The sequence below is a fragment of the Schistocerca americana genome, chromosome 3 (assembly GCF_021461395.2).
Source record: "Schistocerca americana isolate TAMUIC-IGC-003095 chromosome 3, iqSchAmer2.1, whole genome shotgun sequence".
Taxonomy (NCBI): Eukaryota; Metazoa; Arthropoda; class Insecta; order Orthoptera; family Acrididae; genus Schistocerca; species Schistocerca americana.
Window position 1 is genome coordinate 150,782,238 of NC_060121.1, and position 24,249 is coordinate 150,806,486.

Below are 24,249 nucleotides of genomic sequence, written 5' to 3' on the forward strand. Positions count from 1 at the left end.
TTCAACTGGACATGAATCAGGTTGGTATGACACCTGTTTAGCCACAGCGGGACACAATATTTGGCTGCTGGGAATACTGGCACAATGGATGATCTGCACAGTGTATCTGCTGAAGCTCCCCATGTCCTTTCACACAATTTTCAAATAATATTGTTACGAATTTTTATCTTGGCAGTGGTATTTTCAAAAGGTTTTTATATGAAAGGGTGCAGTCAAGCGTGACTTAGGGTACTTGTTATGGCAAAGAGTGTTTCTGAACTCCATGTTAGCTTGTTTGTTGTTAAGATGGAATGTAAATACTTCAGTTTTACTTGTACTGGGTTTAGGTCACCACTTTCTGAAAGAGGAGCTGATAATGGCTAGATATTATGTGAGAACTGCCTCCACTTGTACAAGATGTTTGGTTCTACAAGCAAGAGCGATATCGCCTGCATAGCAGAATTTTGTTGACCAGTTATTGGGGAGATCGGAAACATATGGCTTGAATAATAGGGGGAGCCCTGTGGTAGACCATTACTTAATTTCCTCTCCTTCCTCACATGTTCTCCCAAGTAAATGAGAAATATCGATTATTTATCATGGTGTTGATGAGAGTTACAGTTTTTTGGCATTGGATTCTTTTTAGTAATTTGTACATCATCCCATCTCTCGAGACTGCGTCATATACCATGGTCAGGTCTATGAATGCAACACATGTCTTCATTTTTTCTTAGGAACCAGCCTCCTTGAAAGTTGTTAGAGCCAATACCTGGTCGCATAAACTTCTCTGAGGCCTGAAACGTGCTTGCTGAGTTGGGATATGTTCCAGAACAGATGCACTAATTCTATTATAAATGAGCATCTCCAAGGTTTTATAAGTGCAGCTCAAAAGGGAAACTGGTCTGAAACTTTGAGGGTCATCAGCTGTTTTACCTGGTTTGAAAATGGCACTGTTTTTGTTCTCTTAACTTTTTGGACAGTGATCCAAGGAAGCGGAACAGTCATTTTTTCCCCCCCATTACCTATGTTTATCAGAAGGCCTCACCTAATTCAGTCCATGTAAATGGTGAAGAGAAATTGGATTCATTTGGACATTGACCATTTAGACAGGCAAGTTGTTGTTTTATTTTGGAAAAATGTTGTTTGTCACAGGATCATCTAGATGTTTTAACTATATGGTTGGCGATTTGGTTACTTGAAATACTTCTGCTTTAATAACTTCCTTTCTTGATCTCTTCACCCATATCATTAATTAATTACCTTTCATTAAATCATGTTCTCCCTGCAGTACTCATTGTCCACATTATTCTTACCTTTTGTATTTATTGCTGCTTCATGTGACTCTGCTGCTCTACCAAAAAGAAAAAAGTACAGTGAAAAATCTACAGTGTCAGCACCACAGCCCCAACAAATGAGTCTGTATACAGAATAGTTTGGCCCCAGTAGGGATGTGGTGTGCTTACAAGCGATAAATTTACTCATCAAACCTGCACACGATTTCTATCGTATACAATTTTTCTCAGCCAGTTTTGTACTTTCCATACTCTTTGGGCATTAGAAATATCAACATTTAACCATTTTCTGTTTGACCTCTTTACATAATAGAATATAGCACTGAATGTGTTAACTATCTTTTTTTGAAATATGATTTTGATCATGTTACAGTTTACTTCTCTGTTTGTTTAAAATACCTGTTTCATGTTTCTCACTTTTAAAAAAACTTTCTGGAAGTGACAAATTTATCGTCAGTGCATCTCCATACTATTCAACTTTATATATATATTAATCTGTGTTTAGCATATTATCACTGGTGACTTAATGAAATGTGATTAATATTTAATCATGTTTGTGTTAGTCTCTTAGTTTCATGAATTTATGGCAGAAAATTATGCATTATTATTATATTTTGTTGCTTGACAAAAGGCTTCACCAAGGAATGCAAACAGAGGGAATGCATTGGTGAGAAGAAAATATGCCCAGTAGGAACGAAGTCCATCCAGGTGCCTGGTGGAGATGAGTGCTGCCAATTATATGATTGTGGTGAGTTATTGTTGTTACTATTACTATTAGTGGCAGAAGCAGAAGTAGTAGAGGGTGTCCAGGAAGTATGTATGAATATTAAAGTGCTACAGAACATACAAAATTTATTGAAATTTTTTTTACAAAGACACTAAATAACTTCTCCCATTTATTTATTAAAAATGATACCCTCCATATGATCACCCACGGCTGTGCAGCAACTAGCAATGCGTTCATTGAAATTCTCAATGACATGTTCACAAACATCTGGTGGGATGCCATTAATGACCCTTTCCATTTCATCCTTCAATTGGTGTATTGTTTGTGGTTTGTTCATGTACTCTTTGATTTCACAAATCCCCACAAAAAAATCACAAGCTGTAGGATCACATGATCTGGCAGGCCATTTCTGGTATTCACACAAAGAGAGAATTTTTTGAGGAAACTTTTCATTCAGCAGAGCAATTGTTTCATGGGATGTGTGACATGTCGCACCATCTTGTTGAAACCAAAAATTGTCATTTTCATCAATAAAAAGAAAAAACCAATCAGAAAGCATGTTTTGATAATGGTTACCGTTGACAGTGATGACAGCTCAAAAGTATGGGCTGATCAGGCCTTCTGCCCCGAACCCACACCACACAGTTGTGCCTTGTGGATGCATCTCATATTCCGCAGTCACTCATGGATTTTTGTTGCCCCAAATTCTGCAGTTCTGCTTATTGATGTCCCCACTGATTTGGAAGAGCACCTCATTTGAGAAAATTATTCTTTTTGTGAAGTTCTTGTTCTCCACTCTTTGAGCCAAGACCCATTGAGCAAATGATGTCTCTTTCCATGGTTTGCAGGCTTCAATTCTTGTGTGAACTAAATCTTGTACACTTGCATATTCAGATCTTTTGAAAGGATTTAATGTGGTGAATTTGGTGACAAATTCAGTTGTTGAGCTCGTCAGTGAACTGATTTTGTGGGGCTTACAGTCAAATTGTTATGCACGACAGCAATGTTTTCTTGTGTTCAAACAGAATGCAGTCAACCTGTTTTCTTAACATTTGAAATGGAACCTGTGGTCTCAGACTTCCGGATCAACTTCTGAACTGACGATTCAGTTGAAGCAGCATTACGTCCGAGTGTCACATGCAATTCACAAATGGTTGCCACGGGACTTTCACTGTTTTTGTAATAACTTTTTATCACTTGGATACATTGCTCAGTTGCCATCTGCTGCATGATGAAAATAACCATTAAACAAATATGCTCACCACACAAAGCTACTAGGCTACTAATGGGAAGGATCACAAATAACAAACATGAAAAAACCATGGCTGCCAACTGTCATATGACAAAATGGCGCAAAATTCAAATTCATCATTACTTCGGGATGGCCTGTACAAGTACTACCAGTATTAACTTTATTAGTTCATAGTCAGTATTACTTACTCACAGTGTCATATTAAAGTTGTTATTTCTGAGGTAACTATGATGTAAAAAAGGTACTGTATTTGTGAAACATTAGTCCAATATAAGAGAATGGCTATTGGCCTAAATCAGATCAGGTTAAACAAATAAATATATTATGGGGCATGGCTCTTTTTTGCAACAAAAGTTTCAAGACATGTACACTGTTCAGGGCATCGAAGCAGATGTTACAGTGTGAAAGCCTCAAATTCTCTGACATTAGTTGCATTGAAATTCAAAATAAATATACATAAGAAAAGATGCAAGTGAAACAGGAAGAGAAATAACTAGTAGTCGAAAGTGGTACACTCTGTCATGCACAGTACAATGGGTTGTGGAGTAAGTGTGTAGATGTAGACATACTGCTGCCTGTACTTACCATACACTTTATTTAACGTGGGTACTACATATTGTGGCTTGTGCCATGGACTACTGATGAAGTCTCATGGTACTGTGCATATACTTAACAGTGTTGACAGCTGAAGGCTCAACAGCACATTAGTGCTGGACTTACTGCATGACAGTGTGTGTTCTCATGCTAAAGTAAATGTATTTCTACTCAAAATTTACGGATATGATAAGAGAGGAAGAGAAGTGTCACATGTGTATGTTGTACTTACCATCATTCATTAAATTAATATTGAATGCCACTGGCATCTGTCTATGGCCCCAGTAGCAATATTCTGAACAACAAGTGTCAGCACTGAATGCTCATCTACAGTTAAAAATATGAATAACATTTTTTCAGAAACAGAAATGAATCTCATTGCAAAATATCAACTTTGACCGATCAAAGGTAGCAGAATATTAAACTCTCCTTCCTCTGCAATTGATGATGTATTCAATTCTGTAAAACATGTGTTCACACTCATCTTACACATTATTTGTTTACACACATTTCGTTTATTCTGCATATGTCAGTTTCCTGGCAGCTTTTAATTGCAGCATGTGAATTAGATGATATTTTCTTCCTATTCTCTCCCTCTCTCTCTTTTTCTCTCTCCACAGTGTCTAAGCCTGAGTTTACGTCATATTTATTCCTGCTGTCTCTTCTCTTTCAGAAACATTTGATATTTGAATATTTTCTTGAAATTATAACTTTTTGAGGTTTAATTTAAGCTTTTGTGTTTATGTATTGAAAAAAAAAAGTGCTCACAGCAGTCAACGCGGGTGCGCACGCGTGCTCACACTCACTGTTATATATTACTGGAAAAATTCCTAACTTATTTTATTCTTTCTCTATTACTGCTGCCTCTTCTATTTCAGAAACATTTCATGTATGAACCAGTGCTTGAGATTTAATTCAAGATTTTATACTTATTTATTGAAATAAATGTGTAAATATACGTCATCATCCTCACCTTGGACAGTTTCCAGCCTCTGGCCGGGTCTGTATGGAACATAGGCCTCTCCATCCTCTTCTGTCTTGCCACCATCTCTCCATCTTCACCTTGGTCCAGTCTTCTCCTTTCTTCTGGATGCATTCCTCTATTCCTTTCAGCCATCTGTCTCGCCATTTCCTCTTGGTCTCTTTCCTTCCAGTTTCATCTCGTGTATCCTCCTGGGTATCCTCTTCTCCTCCATTCTCTTAACGTGTCCATACCATCTCAGCCTAGATTTCTCTATCTCCTCCTGTAATGGTTCCACCTTCATTGACTCTCTGATCCTCTCATTTCTTAACATGTCTATCTTTGTCACTGCAATGCTGTTTCTCAAGAATTTCATCTCACTAGCTCATACCTTGCTTTTCTCTCTGCTTTTCATAACCCAGGTTTCTGATGCATATGTCATGATTGGGACATAGACCTTTTTACTGATTTGGGGTACATCCTTGCTCCATATCAGGCTTCTGACACTCTTCCAAAATGCTTCTGCTTTTCTCCCCCGCTCGTTTATTTCTCTGTCGTTTTTTCCATCTTCCTGTATCAGGTTGTGTAGGTACTTGAAACTCTCCACTCTCCTCAATCATTCCTCACCAATTGTTATTCCTTTCTTTCTTGTTGTGATAATCATCTCACTCTTACTTATACTAAATTTCATCCCATATTCTTGTACTGTTCGTTACCATACGGCCAACTACTCGTGTACTTCCTCCTCCTTATTCCCCCAAATCATCAGATCATCTGCAAACACCATAGCTTTCATCTTGCTTTCACCAATTACTTGTGCTGCTGTACTCATTATATCATCCATCACTACAATGGAGAGTAATGGTGAAAGTGCACTTCCCTGCCCCAAGCCATTTTTCTGTTCAATTCAAGCTGATCTCTCACCTATAAATAAATATATGTATTAGTTTTAATTATGTAATTCTCTTCTTTTACAGAAAAGATACCTTGCATAAATGAAACTAAAAAACCAGTTTGTGCTGAAGATCAGGAATTAAGCTTCATAACAGATGAAAATGGATGCAAGACTTATTCTTGTGGTAAGTACAAGTGCATGAAAAAACTTTTGAGTATTCTAGCTACAACACCTTGAAGTCCACAAACAAAATTTATTCAGCTACAACACCATAAACACAAAAAGCCTTTGCATTTACATGTAGAGTTTTATTTACTTTGGAAATCATGAACCGTTTGTAGAAGACTGTTTCACACATTTTGCAGAATTCTCTTAGAAGACAGCACACACTGTAGTAATCTGTCCAGTTAATCTGAATCTTCAATTTTTTACATACTTTGTATGTGAGAATGTGAGGTTTGAAAAAACTGAGTATTTGAAATTGTCCATGTGATGTGTAACACCTGTTTCAACTTGTATTGTCAGTGCAGTCTTATCAATTACCCTTACTTGTTGGAGATTTGGTTTTTAATTTTAGTGCTTAGACAAAACAGATCCAAGGGAATGACAGAGTTGCATTAGTAGTGTAGATGAGACAAACATGGTGGTAACAAAGGGTAAAAGGGGGGAGGGAGAGAGTAGGAAAATCAAATACTGTAGGAGAAATGAAAGCAAGGAAAAGAACAAAAAAGTACAAACTTCAGGCAAAATAAAAGAAGATGTAAATAAATGGAAAAATGGTGGCATAAAACTGGTATAGAAGGGGAAGACATGAGAGCAAATTGTCACCAACACAAATGAACAATATAAATTGAGGCTGTGTGATCGACAGGAAACAAACACATGCTGTAGAAAGAATAAAGTTCTGACAAGCTACTAGAGGACGATGTAGTGCAAATAACTCACGTGGGGAAAGCAGACTTGCTGTGGTGTTCCAGAATGTAGTAGATTCTAGATACGTCATTTGTTGATCCTCATAGTTCCACCATGAAAGCCTGAACTGCAGTTACATTTTACTTGATATATATGAGTGGTTTCTATGACAGCTATTCCTTTCATGGAGTGATTCTTTTGGGAGATATGACTAGTAAGTGAATGAACAGAAAGATACAGTAGTGAAAGCAATTAAAATGGTGTAAATAAAATTGCAAGAAGATTTTTTTGAGAAGGTATCAGGTTCTTACTACAACACTGAGAAGACTTGAAAGGTAACTATAAGTTACTTTGGAATGTGTCAGAAAATATGAATAGGCAGGTCTCATTGTGAGACATGATTTAAAAAAGAGTCAGTTCCTTAGTGGAGGAGTTAGCTGGTCCATTTTAGAGGAGGGTACCATTGTGAAACAGGTACATTCTTTTGTCATATTTTAGAAGAATCAGCCAGTTAAGGCTTATGATGTTGGAAATGTGCCTTTGTATTGGCTTGGTGGGGACACTGCATTGGTGAGACCAGCCATGTATTTGTATAGTGAACCAGTGTTCCATCTGATAAATTTCAAGGCTGTTGTTGTTGGAACATTTCGCTTTCAAATGATACCAACTGTCATAGTGCAAATACTGCTCTTAACTAGTGGATTTAATATTTCCTAGCATATGGTGCTGACAAGATCTAGAGATAGGCACTACAAGATTCAGAAAAAAAGGAGGCAAATCTTATCTGTGAAAACAAGAAGTGTGAGAGGGAGTTATATGGCTTATAAACAGCTCACATATGTACCCTGATCTGCTTTTTGTCTCTAATCCATAAATTTACAAAAGGATCATAATTTACAAACAATGGAAATACGTCAGAGAAGTATGAATTAATATAGTATTGCACAAAGTACCCAACAATAAACAGCATCTATTACACAGAAACTGGCAGCATTTATGTATCAGAAATTTGTAAATCTAGTAATCATTGAGGCAAAGAAGAAATATCACAAAAGTGCTCATATGAAAATCAGATTAAAGTAAACTGACAGTAATATATGAGGTCTATGATGACAGTTTTGATTCATTGGACTAAAAGAGACAGTTGTTTACACAAAAGGTTGTATTTTTTAAATTTGATTATCAAATAAAAGCAAGGGAGACTAAAATGCAACTGCAAATCAAGTTCTTCTATGCAAAATTTGTTTACTGTAGCAGAAATACATTGATCAGTTATATTTAATTTTTGTTGCTGTTGTTTTTTCCATACAAATCATGTCTCCCCTGTGATGTTGACATTGAACTTATGTGTTTACTATGCTCATTGTTATGTTTTCAGCTCTTCTAAGAGTTAAGTCTGTTTTTCAGTGTGCCGTCCATGTGAACCACAAAATCCTGAGGAAGAGGAGACAGATGAGCTTAAAGAAGTTTTTGATGTAGACTTAGAGGTAGTACCAGGTCCATACGTTCCGGCTGCACAACCCACGCGTCGAACACGCCCAAAGGTTCCACTGGCACCTGGCTTTGAGATTATTTGGAATAATACCGGCTGTTGTCCAAAGAAAGAAATAGTGTGCAACATAAGTTTGTGTCCTGCCCCTCAAAGTTGCCCACCTCACCATGAATTGCTGGAATTGTCACCTGTGATGGGTGAATGCTGTCCACGTCATGCATGTGGTAAGTAAATGTTATGTTTCAGATATTCATGCCAGTGCAGATTGAAACTATGCTATACCAGAACTTGCATTTCGATCCCTGTGGTCAATGAGCAGTAATGTTAGTTCCAGAATGGAAATATAAACATGATATTTCTTAGCCTTTGTTAACAAAAATGTTGCTGTTACACTGATTTAGGAGAATGGGGTTTCCATTAATATAGTGTGATACAATTTTAAAGATATAAATGCATGTAAAATTAATTCTGGTGAACATATATTCATACTTTATATCTACAGCTTCATCAAATGTGGTGAACGAACCTGTAGAAACATCAAGTACTGTTGGTGGAATAATGTTAAAAAAATGACAGTTGTAGTGAAAAATGCACTTTAAAAAAAATTCATGTAAAGCTTTGCACAAATTTTCTTGCTTTCATTGCTAATGAGAAAACTGTATTTTGCAAGTTATCGCCATTGTTATTTAGCAACGCCTGACTTATCTTTATTCCTCATGTCATTTGGCACTTTTTAACCAAAATTTCAGCTTATCAAATTTACTTCATGAAGTCCTTTGACATTTTGCTTCCACATACTCATTTCTACCCTTCCAAACGACTGTCTTACTATGACTACTTCCATTATTCAAGCTGATGACTGTGTGTCTGTAAGTCATATTTATGTTCATAAGCACACACACACACTGTGTCTCTCTCTCTCTCTCTCTCTCCTCTTCTTCTTCTTCTTCTTCTCTTCTTCTTCTTCTCTCTTTTTTTTTTTTTTTTTTTTTTTTTTTTTTTTTTTTTTTTTTTTTTTTTTTTTTTTTAAAAGACTTGACATTAAACACTGAAAACACTGAACATTCGTTTTTTCCCTTCTACTTTTCATAAAGTGAAAACATTTAAATGGAAACTCCTTTGCATAACATATCATGATAAATAATCAGAAGTCTTTGAGAAAAATCTGCTTGCTAGAACAGGCTGTTAATTTTAAAAAACTCAGAGGTTTTAGACTTGAGAGTTTTTCAATTATTCTAATATTACTCACTTATACACATTACATGTAAGTACTGTTTCTGATATGATACACTATATGGAAATTTCCATTGTGTTTTGATCTGCTGAGGGCCAACTGTCAAAATGTATAATCTACGGAGATAAATAAAGTGCAGACCTGACAGCTAATTTTGTATAAATGCTTTATCTATCTGTATTTCACTATCAATTATTCACTCAGTGGCTACAGATTTTTTGCCAGCCAAATCTGTTGATATATTCTCAGAGGAATTTTGATAGTGTACCTACACTTCAAAAAAGGCAACAGTACAAACGATAAACTGTCTCTCATTGATAAATAATACTCTAAAACTTCAGCATATTATGAAAAAACAAAAAAGAATTAATGTGTCCTCCTCTCACTTACCCTGTTTCACCACTGCCACAATTCTTATCTATCTGAATCTCTGTGTATGCTAAGAAAAAATACACCCATTTGTCAGCTGAACTATTATTTTCCAGCATCCTTATGTGCATGTTCTTTGTTCAAGACTTTGCTATGTGCCAGTTGTTATCTTCACTCATTCTATTACTTGCATTCCACCCAGACTCATTCTGTTACTTGCATTCCACCCAGGACTTAACATCTTAAATGGGGTACAAGCTTCAACAACTTGATTGATTGATTAAGTGAAAATTTAGAAAATAACACATATACTACAGTTAATCATTTGAATTCAGTGTTAAATTAGTTCTGAATAGTTAAACAGTGTTTCTTCGTATCTTTGTGTTTAAAATAATGTGGAGTACTATCTGGTTATTCTATTTGCAGAGCCTCGTAAAGATGGTTGTATATACACGTTGTCTCTAACTAATGATGTCAATGGTGGAGAAAGGACAAGAAATGAGCAAGAAAAGGAGACACTCTTCAAAAAGGTAAGTATTCAGTTGATCAAAATGAAAAATAACTTCGTAGTGCACCCAAATGGCATCATATGACATAAGATGATGTGGTGGGCATTCAGTGTTGTGCAGTCCTCTGGGCCTGATCATGAAGTATGGTTCAGATGAGAAATTTAATCCTTATGACATGATGTATCAGTTTTCTTTACCATGAGTTACCGACAGTTACTGTGGAGTTGAAAGAAAATGTAGCTAGCATCTGATACTGGGAAAGCACCTCATAACAGGAAAGTAGAACTTTATTTAACGCAGATGATTAGCTCCAATCAAAACTTACAGGTGTACTGCATGCAGTATTGCTAAATATTCCACATGTCATGAGAAATGTAAAACCATTTACTATGCACAAAAAATTCAAACTTCCAAGAAGAAAGGAAAGATAATTTGGAGTGTTGTTAAGAAAGAAATGAAAAACTTTGTAAGGAAAATGTCAGCAGCAGTGTATCTGTTGTTAAATTCAAGTCATCTGCCACTAAATTCATTGAATTCTGCCTTAACAGTTACCAGTATCTGAAGGTAAAAGAGACAAAAAGTCAATCCTAAGTCCTACTAGGACTGGCATAGCAAAAATATGGAAACCATAGATTGCTGAATGAGATTTCCACTCTGCAGTGGAGTGTGTGTTGGTATGAAACTTCCTGGCAGATTAAAACTGTGTGCTGGACCAAGCCTCGATCTCGATCAGGAACACAGTTTTAATCTGCCAGTAAGTTTCAGGATAGATTGCTACACACCACACAGAATAGTTGTTGAGTCGCAGGCAGGCACAGCAAATAGAGTGGTAGAAATTCTGTTTCTGTCTTCCTGCAACTCAGTACCTTCACTGTGTAGTGAGGAGCAATCTATGGCTTCCATATTCTTATTATTCCACCCTGGACCTCATATATTTAGACAGGGACTGCATATGCCACCAGTTTTGCCACATCCACAATAAATGAGATCACAAAAGTGATTAATCAATGAAAAATGGTAACTGGCTATGACAGTATTTCAACAGAAACAGTGCCCTCTTTTAGTTACCTTTTTAACCAGCCAATGAGTCCAGGTGTATTTCCTGAAACACTGAAGTACATGGTAGTACCACTCATGTATAATGGTGAAGGTAAACAAATGTGATCTAATTGTAGAACCATTCCTTTGCTCTCAAATTTTTTTGAGAAGTTAGCTTGTAAAAGAGTATTTAATTACCTTTCTGACAAAATCCTGTTAACAACAGTTCAGTGTGGTGTCCATGTGTCCGTGAAGCTTTTTTTGCTAAGAAAGCAGTATATGTCACCACAAATCCAGTTGTGGTCAAGGTGAAAAAAAATTGCCCTTTTAGCTCAGGCCTGCGTGCTTACCACTTAGAAATTTCTCTTGTTGTATAGGCCTGCAGCACTGCAAGCATAATTTGCTTCCTTTCATTCATTACTGTCCTATAGTGTAATCTTCTGAGGCATAGCAGATTAGTTAAAAAAGTATTTATTTTACAGAAGTATGCAGTAAGAATAACCAAACTTTTTGCAGGAGCCTCCAGAAAAACCTAGGGATTCTTAAACTTAGATGTGATTATGTATACTCTTATAATGGGGAAGTTCAGATAGATGTAAATACTTTACAACACACACACACACACACACACACACACACACACACAGGCCTGTGCACCCAGCCAGCACTATGAAGGGGCACGGGTGTGTGTTAGTGGTGTTTTTTTGCGCGCGCGTGTGTGTGTGTGTGTGTGTGTGTGTGTGTGTGTGTGTGTGTGTGTGTGTTTTGTGTGTGTGTCTTTGTTTGTTTGTTTGTTTGTTTGTACTCTACTGTGAGAGAAGATTTACTCCAAAACATAGCAAGTTTTCTGTCTTTTTGTCTGTTCCTGTTGATGAGGTAATGCTTCTGCTTTCTGTTGAGTAGCCCTCCTTTACTCCTAAATACATATACTTTCTAATGGTATTTGTGGTTCATAACAAGGGTGAATTTAGAATGAACAGTGAAATTCACATCACAATACTTCAAGTAAAAATCGTCTCAATACAGACAATATGTTCCTATCTGGGATTCAAATCGCAGATTTATGTTCTGGTGCAAATGTCTTTAACCAGTTATTGGTAGACATCAGGCAAGAAATTGAAAATTCTGATATTTGAAACCAAGTAGAAGAATAGCTTATTATCCACTTATATAGTTTATAAAATATTTGGAGTCAGAAATGTAAATTTTCATTAACTCTAAAATGTGTATTAAGGAGATCTTGGTATTACCAGAATATAGACTACTGACAATGCTCCATGTAAAGTTACATAAATACTTAGTTTGAAGTATTACATTGATGGCCATCAAAACTCCATTTACTAATAAGGGTTGTTTGTCAAAATGACATGAGGTGAACTACATAGTTGGATAAGCAAATATCTAACATTTCAGTGCACTTACACACAGTAAATAGGAATAACACCATCTACATTCTGTACGCAGTTGATTTCTCATTCAGAAATTACATTTGAATGTTGTCTGTTTGTAACAAGATTATTTTATGTCTCGCATAAGAAGGACAAAGTGTACCAGCACATGTCGGAATTAAATGGCAGCAGCAGGATGTGCTCCCTGCCGCCGTTGGATAAGCAGCTGCAGCAGCAAGTCGTATACTCCTAGCTCACTCATTTGTTACATAGTTTAATTCTTAATTTCTTTGCGTGTTTTTGGTACTTGCATTGTTTAATTCATAAATTTCTGGCGTATTATAGTATTTGAGAGTTGTAGCATCGCATTTTAGTACCTGAATAGTGTAAATTCGCGTAGTCGTTTGTCTTCTGTTTTTGTTTTGCACAGCCAGTGTCGGTTGGTCGCAGTCAGTGTGCTCCCTGCCGCCGTTGGATAAGCAGCTGCAGCAGCAAGTCATATACTCCTAGCTCACTCATTTGTTACATAGTTTAATTCTTAATTTCTTTGCGTGTTTTTGGTACTTGCATTGTTTAATTCATAAATTTCGGGCGTATTACGGTATTTGAGAGTTGTAGCATCACGTTTTAGTACCTGAATAGTGTAAAATCGCGTAGTCTCCTTCCGCCGCCGAGCAGTGTGTCAGCAGTGCGCAAGTAACAGCATTACTGCATTTACTAGGCAATCTTGTATTTTAATAACCGTTTAAATTTTGTCGATTTGTTTGCGCTTTCTGTAGATTAGTTCAGACGTTCTTTGCACAACAGTTTTTAGCATGGATAGGGACTGCAACTGCTGTGTTCGGATGCAGGCTGAGTTGGCATCCCTTCGCTCCCAGCTTCAGGCAGTGTTGACTTCGGTCACACAGTTTGAGGCTGTTGCCAATGGGTATCACTGTGGGGGTCCGGATGGGGGTTTGTCGGGGACGGCCAGCTCGTCCCCACGCATCCCCCGATCGGACTAAGACTGTGGTTGCCCGGGATACTGCCCGCATTGAGGCTGATCCCTCACCTGTGGTAGAGTGGGAGGTCATCTCAAGGTGTGGCAGGGGGCGAAAGACATTCCGGAGGGCTGAACGGAAGGCCTCTCCAGTTTGTCTGATGAACCGGTTTCAGGCTCTGTCTCAGGCTGATACTGATCTTCGGCCTGACATGGCTGCTTGTCCTGTTCCAGAGGTTGCCCCTCAGTCTGCAAGATCCGGGCAGTCGCAGAGGGTGGGCTAACTGGTAGTTGGGAGCTCCAACGTCAGGCGCGTAATGGGGCCCCTTAGGGATATGGCAGCAAGAGAGGGGAAGAAAACCAATGTGCACTCCGTGTGCATACCGGGGGAGTCATTCCAGATGTGGAAAGGGTCCTTCCGGATGCCATGAAGGGTACAGGGTGCACCCATCTGCAGGTGGTCGCTCATGTCGGCACCAATGATGTGTGTCGCTATGGATCGGAGGAAATCCTCTCTGGCTTCCGGCGGCTATCTGATTTGGTGAAGACTGCCAGTCTCGCTAGCGGGATGAAAGCAGAGCTCACCATCTGCAGCATCGTCGACAGGACTGACTGCGGACTTTTGGTACAGAGCCGAGTGGAGGGTCTGAATCAGAGGCTGAGACGGTTCTGCGACCGTGTGGGCTGCAGATTCCTCGACTTGCGCCATAGGGTGGTGGGGTTTCGGGTTCCGCTGGATAGGTCAGGAGGCGGCTACACGGGTAGCAGGGGTTGTGTGGCGGTGACTGGGCGGTTTTTTAGGTTAGATGGCCTCGGGCAAATACAGAAAGGGCAACAGCCTCAAAGAGTGCAGGGCAAAGTCAGGACATGCAGGGACCAAGCAGCAATCGGTATTGTAATTGTAAACTGTCGAAGCTGTGTTGGTAAAGTACCGGAACTTCAAGCGCTGATAGAAAGCACCGAAGCTGAAATCGTTATAGGTACAGAAAGCTGGCTGAAGCCAGAGATAAATTATGCCAAAATTTTTACAAAGGCACAGACGGTGCTTAGAAGGGACAGATTACATGCAACCGGTGGTGGCGTGTTTGTCGCTGTTAGTAGTAGTTTATCCTGTAGTGAGGTAGGAGTGGAAAGTTCCTGTGAATTATTATGGGTGGAGGTTACACTCAACAACCTAGCTAGGTTAATGATTGGCTCCTTTTACAGACCTCCCGACTCAGCAGCGTTAGTGGCAGAACAACTGAGAAAAAATCTGGAATACATTTCACATAAATTTCCTCAGTATGATATAGTCTTAGGTGGAGATTTCAATTTACCAGATATAGACTGGGACACTCAGATGTTTAGGACAGGTGGTAGGGACAGAGCATCGAGTGACATTATACTGAGTGCACTATCCAAAAATTACCTCGAGCAATTAAACAGAGAACCGACTCGTGGAGATAACATCTTGGACCTACTGATAGCAAACAGACTCGAACTTTTCGACTCTGTATGTGCAGAACAGGGAATCAGTGATCATAAGGCCGTTGCAGCATCCCTGAATATGGAAGTTAATAGGAATATAAAAAAAGGGAGGAAGGTTTATCTGTTTAGCAAGAGTAATAGAAGGCAGATTTCAGACTACCTAACAGATCAAAACGAAAATTTCTGTTCCGACACTGACAATGTTGAGTGTTTATGGAAAAAGTTCAAGGCAATCGTAAAATGCGTTTTAGACAGGTACGTGCTGAGTAAAACTGTGGGGGACGGGAAAAACCCACCGCGGTACAACAACAAAGTTAGGAAACTACTGCGAAAGCAAAGAGAGCTTCACTCTAAGTTTAAAGGCAGCTGAAACCTCTCAGACAAACAGAAGCTAACCGATGTCAAAATTAGTGTAAGGAGGGCTATGTGTGAAGCATTCAGTGAATTCGAAAGTAAAATTCTATGTACCGACTTGACAGAAAATCTTAGGAAGTTCTGGTCTTACGTTAAATCAGTAAGTGGCTCGAAACAGCATATCCAGACACTCCAGGATGATGATGGCATTCAAACAGAGGATGACACGTGTAAAGCTGAAATACTAAACACCTTTTTCCAAAGCTGTTTCACAGAGGAAGACCGCACTGCAATTCCTTCTCTAAATCCTTGCACAAACGAAAAAATGGCTGACATCAAAATAAGTGTCCAAGGAATAGAAAAGCAACTGGAATCACTCAACAGAGGAAAGTCCACTGGACCTGACGGGATACCAATTCGATTCTACACAGAGTACGCGAAAGAACTTGCCCCCCTTCTAACAGCCATGTACCGCAAGTCTCTAGAGGAACAGAGGGTTCCAAATGATTGGAAAAGAGCACAGGTAGTCCCAGTCTTCAAGAAGGGTCTTCGAGCAGATGCACAAAACTATAGACCAATATCTCTGACGTCGATCTGTTGTAGAATTTTAGAACATGTTTTTTGCTCGAGTATCATGTTGTTTTTGGAAACCCAGAATCTACTATGTAGGAATCAACATGGATTCCAGAAACAGCGATCGTGTGAGACCCAACTCGCTTTATTTGTTCATGAGAGATAGTGTCGGAAGTTCCATGCGGTTTTTCGCGGATGATGCTGTAGTATACAGAGAAGTTGCAGCATTAGAAAATTATAGCGAAATGCAGGAAGATCTGCAGCGGATAGGCACTTGGTGCAGGGAGTGGCAACTGTCCGTTAACGTAGACAAATGTAAGGTATTGCGAATACATAGAAAGAAGGATCCTTTATTGTATGATTATATGATAGCGGAACAAACACTGGTAGCAGTTACTTCTGTAAAATATCTGGGAGTATGCGTGCGGAACGATTTGAAGTGGAATGATCATATAAAATTAATTGTTGGTAAGGCGGGTACCAGGTTGAGATTCATTGGGAGAGTGCTTAGAAAATGTAGTCCATCAACAAAGGAGGTCGCTTACAAAACACTCGTTCGACCTATACTTGAGTATTGCTCATCAGTGTGGGATCCGTACCAGATCGGGTTGACGGAGTAGATAGAGAAGATCCAAAGAAGAGTGGCACGTTTCGTCACAGGGTTATTTGGTAACCGTGATAGTGTTACGGAGATGTTTAATAAACTCAAGTGGCAGACTCTGCAAGAGAGGCGCTCTGCATCGCGGTGTAGCTTGCTCGCCAGGTTTCGAGAGGGTGCGTTTCTGGATGAGGTATCGAATATATTGCTTCCCCCTACTTATACCTCCCGAGGAGATCACGAATGTAAAATTAGAGAGATTAGAGTGCGCACGGAGGCTTTCAGACAGTCGTTCTTCCCACGAACCATACGCGACTGGGACAGGAAAGGGAGGTAATGACAGTGACACGTAAAGTGCCCTCCACCACACACCGTTGGGTGGCTTGCGGAGTATAAATGTAGATGTAGATGTAGGATCCTGGCCAATCAACCTGTGGTTTATCACCCCATGATATTACTGCTCACATTTCTTGGGATCCCCACGACTGCCATATGAATACAGAATCATTGGATTCGAGATGGCCATCCTCAGTTTGTTGCATGATTACAGCAGCCCAGCATGACTCGTGCTTGAGAAACAGAATATTGTTCACTCAGATTTGGAGAATCATACAGCCATGTTGCATTGCTTGATACAGGAAATGGGCTTATGTGCAGGAAGACAAGTATCCACATGGACAGTGTGCTGGTCTCTGGAACATCACAGATTAATGGTGCTGTGACCATTGTTACGTCTTCACTTAACACTTTAAAAGTTGCTGTGCCCAACAACCTTGTCATCTGTATACATTTATTTAATCATATATTCTTCTATCTAGACTGTATGCAAAAAAATAAGTAAAATTTTGAAATTTACTATCCTTTTTTATGTTGCATTTGTAATAGGGACCAGTGTAAATAAGACAAGTATCCACATGGACAGTGTGGCGGTCTCTGGAGCATCACAGATTAATGGTGCTGTGACCATTGTTACGTCTTCGCTTAACACTTTAAACGTTGCTGTGCCCATCAACCTTGTCATCTGTATACATTTATTTAATCATATATTCTTCTATCTAGACTGTATGCAAAAAATAAGTAAAATTTTGAAATTTACTATCCTTTTTTATGTTGCATTTGTAATAGGGAGCAGTGTAAATAAAGGCAGCATCTAAATAGGTTAGACTAGTGGCTTCCTTCAAAGCATAGTAAAACCCTGATTTTACATTCTCGTATTTTATGTTTTCCTTCTTCTTTAATTCATTTTTGTCAGTCCCAACAGAAGTCCTTGTTCTCTCAATACAATGTTTTCCCATCATTAACAATGTTGTGTTACAACATTTTCCACATTTTAAGTTTACTTTGGTATCATCACGACCTTTAACATAGATTTTCATGCATATCTCTGCAAAAAGTGCAGCATATCCCTGCGCAAAGTTAGCATTGGAACAAAGCAGAAAATGCAAACTGTATTCAAAGTTACTGATAGTGTAACCAAGATCTTCATAGTCAGCAAGTTGGCTCACTGTCACCTGTAATATAGGTTCAGACAATGGAAAATCCAGCATGAAACAATGGCAAGATTATGAAAAGGGTAGACTGCTACTCATCATAAAGAGGACGTGGTGGGTCATAGACAGGCACAACAAAAAGACTGTTTTAGACAAATAAGCTTTCAGCCACAGGGCCTTCTTCTGAATTAGAGAACACACACACACACACACACACACACACACACACACAAGCGCGCGCGCACATACGCTGATGCAACTCACATGCAGAACCACTGTCTCTGGCTGCTGAGACAGAACCACAGTGAACAAAGGAGGACTCACATCAACTTTCACTGAAAGTAAACCAACCAATGGAAAATCCAGGACAGAATGTTACATTCACTCAAAGTAATTCACCTGTAAACAGACTCAGTAAAAGACATCTTCTTAAATTGATACCCGTTAGAGAAATGTCAAAATGGTGTCACAGGAGATCTAAGATTCGTGCTGAACTAAGCAAATAAGATCTGTGAAAGTAGCAGGGAAAGATACCAGATAATATTCTGACACATGTGATGTGGGAATTTGTTTTCTAAAGTGCTGTGAAATTTTTTATACTAAGGCAAACATGACAAGTTAGCTTTCTTAAAAACATGTATTTTCAAACAGTTTTATTTTCAGTACCAATATCTTGTAATCCCCCATTTTCAAACAGTTTTATTTGTAATACTAGCATCTTCTAATCCTATTTTCATTTAGGAAAGATAAAAAAATTTTGGTTGTAGTTGTGAAAATAACACATATTCATTTCAATATAAAAAAATTGTCACTGATGTAAAGCCATGTTTCTTTTGAGTATTTGATAGAAAAAGAAACCAAGCAATTAACTGACCTAAGATCTATGCAGTAGAACCTGCTACACAAAATGCAGAAAAGCTATGAAAAAGCACAGGATCAGCCAGGTGAACAACATCCTAGCTGCTCAACCCTCATAGTGTTGGATAACTTTACCCATTCTACATCCCTTCCTTCATGAGGGGATTTATGGAACAGAATGTGTGAATGAATGGAGGAAATTAAAGTTCCACTCTCTTGCGTCAGTTTTCTCAATCTTGCTTGCATAAAGTATGAATTAGGTAACAACAAAACTAATTTCACATTTTGGTTTAGTTTTTGACATTAAGGACAAAATATTTTCCTTGTTTATGACTCTGAGTATTTACACATTGACCTATTCTGGCAACAGTGCTTCAAATATGCGCCTGAACATTCTCTGTTGCAGAAATATTTGGGTTTCTTCTTTTTGCTGTACACAAAAATCGCCAAGACTTTTTTCAGCTCCTTTACATCTAAAGCAAAGATGTGGGGAATGTTTAGCATTCTGACAAAAGAGTACTATAATATTAAAGTGAATGTGCCCTCTAATTTACTTGACAAAAAAAAGTGATGTACATATTTTTTGATGAAAATAAATTATAGTACCCATAATCCTTTCAACTGTGTTTTAATATACTCCACATTATCTCGCACAATTGCTTCTGTGTACCTGCTTTCTTTTTTTATTTAATGATTTTACTTTGTGTCCTTTTTGTGGTATATGTTTATTCATTTATTTAGTGCCCATATTATCAAATTCATGATACTGGACTTGTCGAAGTACAGAACAGTATAAAATATTACATGTTTAAATCATGTACATAATCTTATCATTTGTATCAACACATCTATATAACAAAAACATTATTCTGCTTACATACATACAGACAGAAGAAAAGCTTGTAAAACCTCTTGGCTGATTTTACTAAAACTATTAAATACCAGTACTTTAGTTAACGAGGCATAGTAACATACACAAAAGCTAGGTGCATTATTACTTACATACATACTTAGATGAAAGAAGATTGGTTTTGTCTAGGTATGGTTGATAATTATGAATTTTTGTTTAGAGAGTTATGAAGTAGATCTACAGATTTGAGCGAAATTCCAGGTATTTGTTAATGGTGTAGAAGCTGTTGTTTATTAGTAGATTTTTAAGTTCTTTTTTGAATGTATTACTGTTTGGTATTTTTTTGATGCTATCTGGCAATGCACTGTACAGAATTTTTGGTTTGTACACAGCACTGTCCTGATATATTGATTTTCTGTGCACATCCCTATGATAGTCATCCCTGTTCCTTGTTTGATAATGGTGGATCTCACTATTCAAAGGTGAAACTTAATGGTTTTTAATGAAGCATATGCTTTCAAATTTAAATATAAATGGTAAAGTCATGATTTATAATTCCTTAAAGATACCTCTACATGGTCTTCTGTAAGCAACATAACTTATTAATCTTAAAGCTTTCTTTTGGAGCTTAAAAGACTGCTTTGCAAAAGCACACTTCAGTAGACTATGCATGTCTGCATTATATGCACTTAACATTGTTTCAGTATTGCAGCAATCTTTAAGAACTCTTAATATGTAGCAGTACTTGCTTAATTTTTTTGTTAAGCATTTCTACATGTTTTCCCATCTTAGATGCTCATCCACCCATAATCTTAAAAATTTTATGTGATTCTTTTGCTGAATGTGGCTATTCGATAATGTGGATTTTACTTTGGTCCTATTTTTGTTTCTTATATGGTTTTTCTTGTCATTGACAACTAGACAGTTACCTTTAAACCACTTTTCTGCCACTTCTGCTGTTTTGTCAATTTTTTTCTGCATCTCATAATCATTCTTCCCTTTTATAATAAAGCTGGTATCATCAGAAAATAATATGGTATCAGCTGTTGAAAAAAACTGTGTGCCAGACTGAGACTTGAACTTGAGACCTTTACCTTTTGCAGGAAAGTGCTCTACCAAGTGCCCGTGAAAGGCAAGGGTCCCGAGTTCGAGTCTCGGTCCAGCACACAGTTTCAATTTGCCAGGAAGTTTCATATCAGTGCACACTCTGCCACAGAGTGAATATCTCATTCTGGAAACACCCCTAGGCTGTGGCTAAGCCATATCACCGCAATATCCTTTCTTTCAGGAGTGCTAGTTCTGCAAAGTTTGCAGAAGAGCTTCTGTGAAGTCTGGAAGGTAGGAGACGAGTTACTGGCAGAATTGAAGCTGTAAGGAAGGGTCGTAAGTCATGCTTGGGTAGCTCAGTTGGTAGAGCACTTGCCCACAAAAGGCAAAGGTCCCGAGTTTGAGTCTTGGTCTGGCACACAGTTTTAATCTGCCAGGAAGTTTCATATCAGCGCACACTCTTCCGCACAGTGAAAATCTCATTCTGAAGTTTTAGGACACTGAAGAGAGCTGTTTGTGTAAACTTGCCTTTCCTGAAACCATTCTGTGCATTTACAAGAATTTTATTTTTGTTTAGGAAATCTAGCAATCTCTCATACATTATTCTTTTGATTATTTTCAAAGATACAGATAATAATGATAGAGGTCTCAAATTTTTAATGTCAAACTTGTCACCACTTTTAGAAACTGGTATTACTGTATACTGCTTAAGTTTATTTGGAAACACACCAGTTTCAAAGGAGCCATTGATTATGTCCCAAGTTGAGAGACAACATCATTGGTACTATATTTAATAATATTGTCAGGGACACCATCAAATCCACAGGTCATTTTACTCTTTAGTTTGCTGATAGCCATTTGTACTTCTTTGGGTGTTACGGGATATAGGTACACTGTCCGTTCATTTATTGGAGTTGTTACCTTTGTCTTTGGATTATATTTAGTGGTGATCATGTTTTCGGCTACATTAATATAATGATCATTAAATATATTAGCTATTAGAAGTGGACCATCAACAACTTCATTTTTGTGTTTTATGGTGATTTTATTACTTCCACTTTCATGTTTGCCTGTATAATTATTAATAACTTTCCATCATAGATTTTGTTTTGTTGTTACCTTTTCTAATATATGATTCATTGTACTTCCTTTTTGCAGCAATTATAGCTTCCCTGTGCTTTTTCCTATAACACTTGGCATATGGTGTCAAGATAGTATTTTGCTTTGCACACTTATATAGCATCCTAAGACTTTCTGATGACTCTTTGATTTGTTATCCATGAATTTGTTTATTTTCATTCTCTTCAGAGGGAAGTAACTATCAAAGCAGTATTTATGATTTGACAAGAACTTATTGAATTTCATATCTACAGAACTAAAGCTTTCCAGGTCCCAGTTTACATTTTTAACATTAGATTAACTACCCTAATGCTGTCATCATTAATTAATCTTTTCTCAATATATCTCCTGTTGTCACTTCTCTCACGAGATTTCTCGAAAGCCAATTTAACTGCTTGATGATCAGAGAAACCTGTATCCAATACCTCAGATTAAAGCCACATTTTGATTTGCCAATGAATATTGTATCTATAGTACTTTCACTCTTGCAGCTGTATCTCATGGTATCTTCTACACACATGTCCATGTTCTATGTTTTTAGTAGATTAACAAGTTTTTGCCCTTTTTTACAGTTGTCCTTGAAATTAATATTGAAATCCCCAAGCACAATTATGTATTTTGACTGTCTGTTTAGATAATTCAGAAGATTTTCCAAATTTGCAGAGAATAATACAAAATTGCCAGATGGGGACCTATATATACATGTAATTACAATTTTACTATCTGTTAGTTCACATAAACAATATTCCTTTTTCAATTCAGTAGACACTTTTAAGCCTAATTTCCTTTGATTTAATACCAGTTCTTACATATATACATGTTACACCCCCTCTGTATGTTTCCGTGCAAAAGCTGCTGACCAACTGGAAGTCTGAGATCCCAACTGCACATTTTTGTAGTTCTTGTAGCCAGTGTTCAGTTATACACAAGATAGAAATCTCCTTAAATGAACCATTCAAAAGGACCTCTAACTCATACAGCTTACTTCCCCCTCTGTATGTTTCCGTGCAAAAGCTGCTGACCAACTGGAAGTCTGAGATCCCAACTGCACATTTTTGTAGTTCTTGTAGCCAGTGTTCAGTTATACACAAGATAGAAATCTCCTTAAATGAACCATTCAAAAGGACCTCTAACTCATACAGCTTACTGGTTAAGCCCTGTACATTATGATATAGGATAGTTAAAGAATTATTCAGTTCTATGACAGTTATGTTTCTGGCTTGGTTACTTCTTTGAAGAGTAGGCTCTAGTCTTTCTGTTTCTGACCTGATTTTCACCTCCTAGGGGCCCTGGACTTCTTCTTGGTTGTTTTCTTCTGCAGTGGATTGAGCCATAAAACATCCTTCATATGTTGTTTGGATGCTAACTTCTGCCTGGTGCTTTGTCGTGACCTGTTGTTTTTAACTTCTGTCCACTCTGGTACAGCTTCCTTCTCAGTCTTTTTACATGGTGATGTCTTCTGTGCTGGTTCCCTGCCATTTGTTCATTCCACTGAACGCATATTTACTGTTAACTTTTTGGTTTCTTCTTCTGTTATTTTCATATACTGTGGTGATACTGTCTTCTGTGTTCCTTCCTTGTCACTTGTTCATTCCATGGTATGCATATTTGCTGTTAATTTTTTGGTTTTGTCTTCTGTTATTTTCCCATATTGTAAGCATACGGTTTCGTTGAGTGACCGATCTGCCTGTTTCAAGCAGTTAACAGAGATCAGTGATGGTGCGGTGGGCTGAATCATGGCTGAATAATGAAGGTTCATGCATAATTTTTCCTTCCCTTTCAGCACCAAATGTAGCCCATGCTTTGTATAATCAGTCCTCCTTAAAAAGAGATTTACATCCAGTACCTCAGCGTGACTGTACTGGGCAACAAATTCCATCAAGAATGTATCCATTTTGTATATTTTGTCATTCCAGTCCACCCTGTCGTATCTGTAGGGCACTGTACACAGAATCACTTTAGTGTTCATAGATTTTGTGAGTATCATGTTCACAGTGCATTGGTAATCCTTGATATCTGAAACTACATCATTTGTTCCAGGCAGGACAATAACACATTCAAATTTACTGAAATCCTTTACCTTTTCTTCAATGTTATTAACAACATATTTCAACTGTGTATTTGGTTTGACAACAGACGTCACAAAATATGTTGGTGGAAGTGTCTGATTTAGTAAACTAGTGCAGTGTCATCCAGGACTACCAGATAGAAATAAAATCTTGTGTCTTGTACCTGCATGCTTTCCAGTACTTAAAACTTTCTTGTAGCTGTT

At 37.9% G+C, this 24,249-nt stretch overlaps 1 protein-coding gene across 1 annotated transcript in view; it reads left to right on the forward strand.

The window, feature by feature from the left end:
- Positions 1-24,249, forward strand: part of LOC124605103 (hemocytin) — a 569,639-nt gene that overhangs the window by 484,773 nt on the left and 60,617 nt on the right. The window contains exons 66-69 of the mRNA XM_047136554.1: positions 1,903-2,019; positions 5,783-5,884; positions 8,020-8,328; positions 10,134-10,237. Coding sequence (XP_046992510.1) covers positions 1,903-2,019; positions 5,783-5,884; positions 8,020-8,328; positions 10,134-10,237 — 632 coding nt within the window. The remainder of the gene's footprint in view (positions 1-1,902; positions 2,020-5,782; positions 5,885-8,019; positions 8,329-10,133; positions 10,238-24,249) is intronic.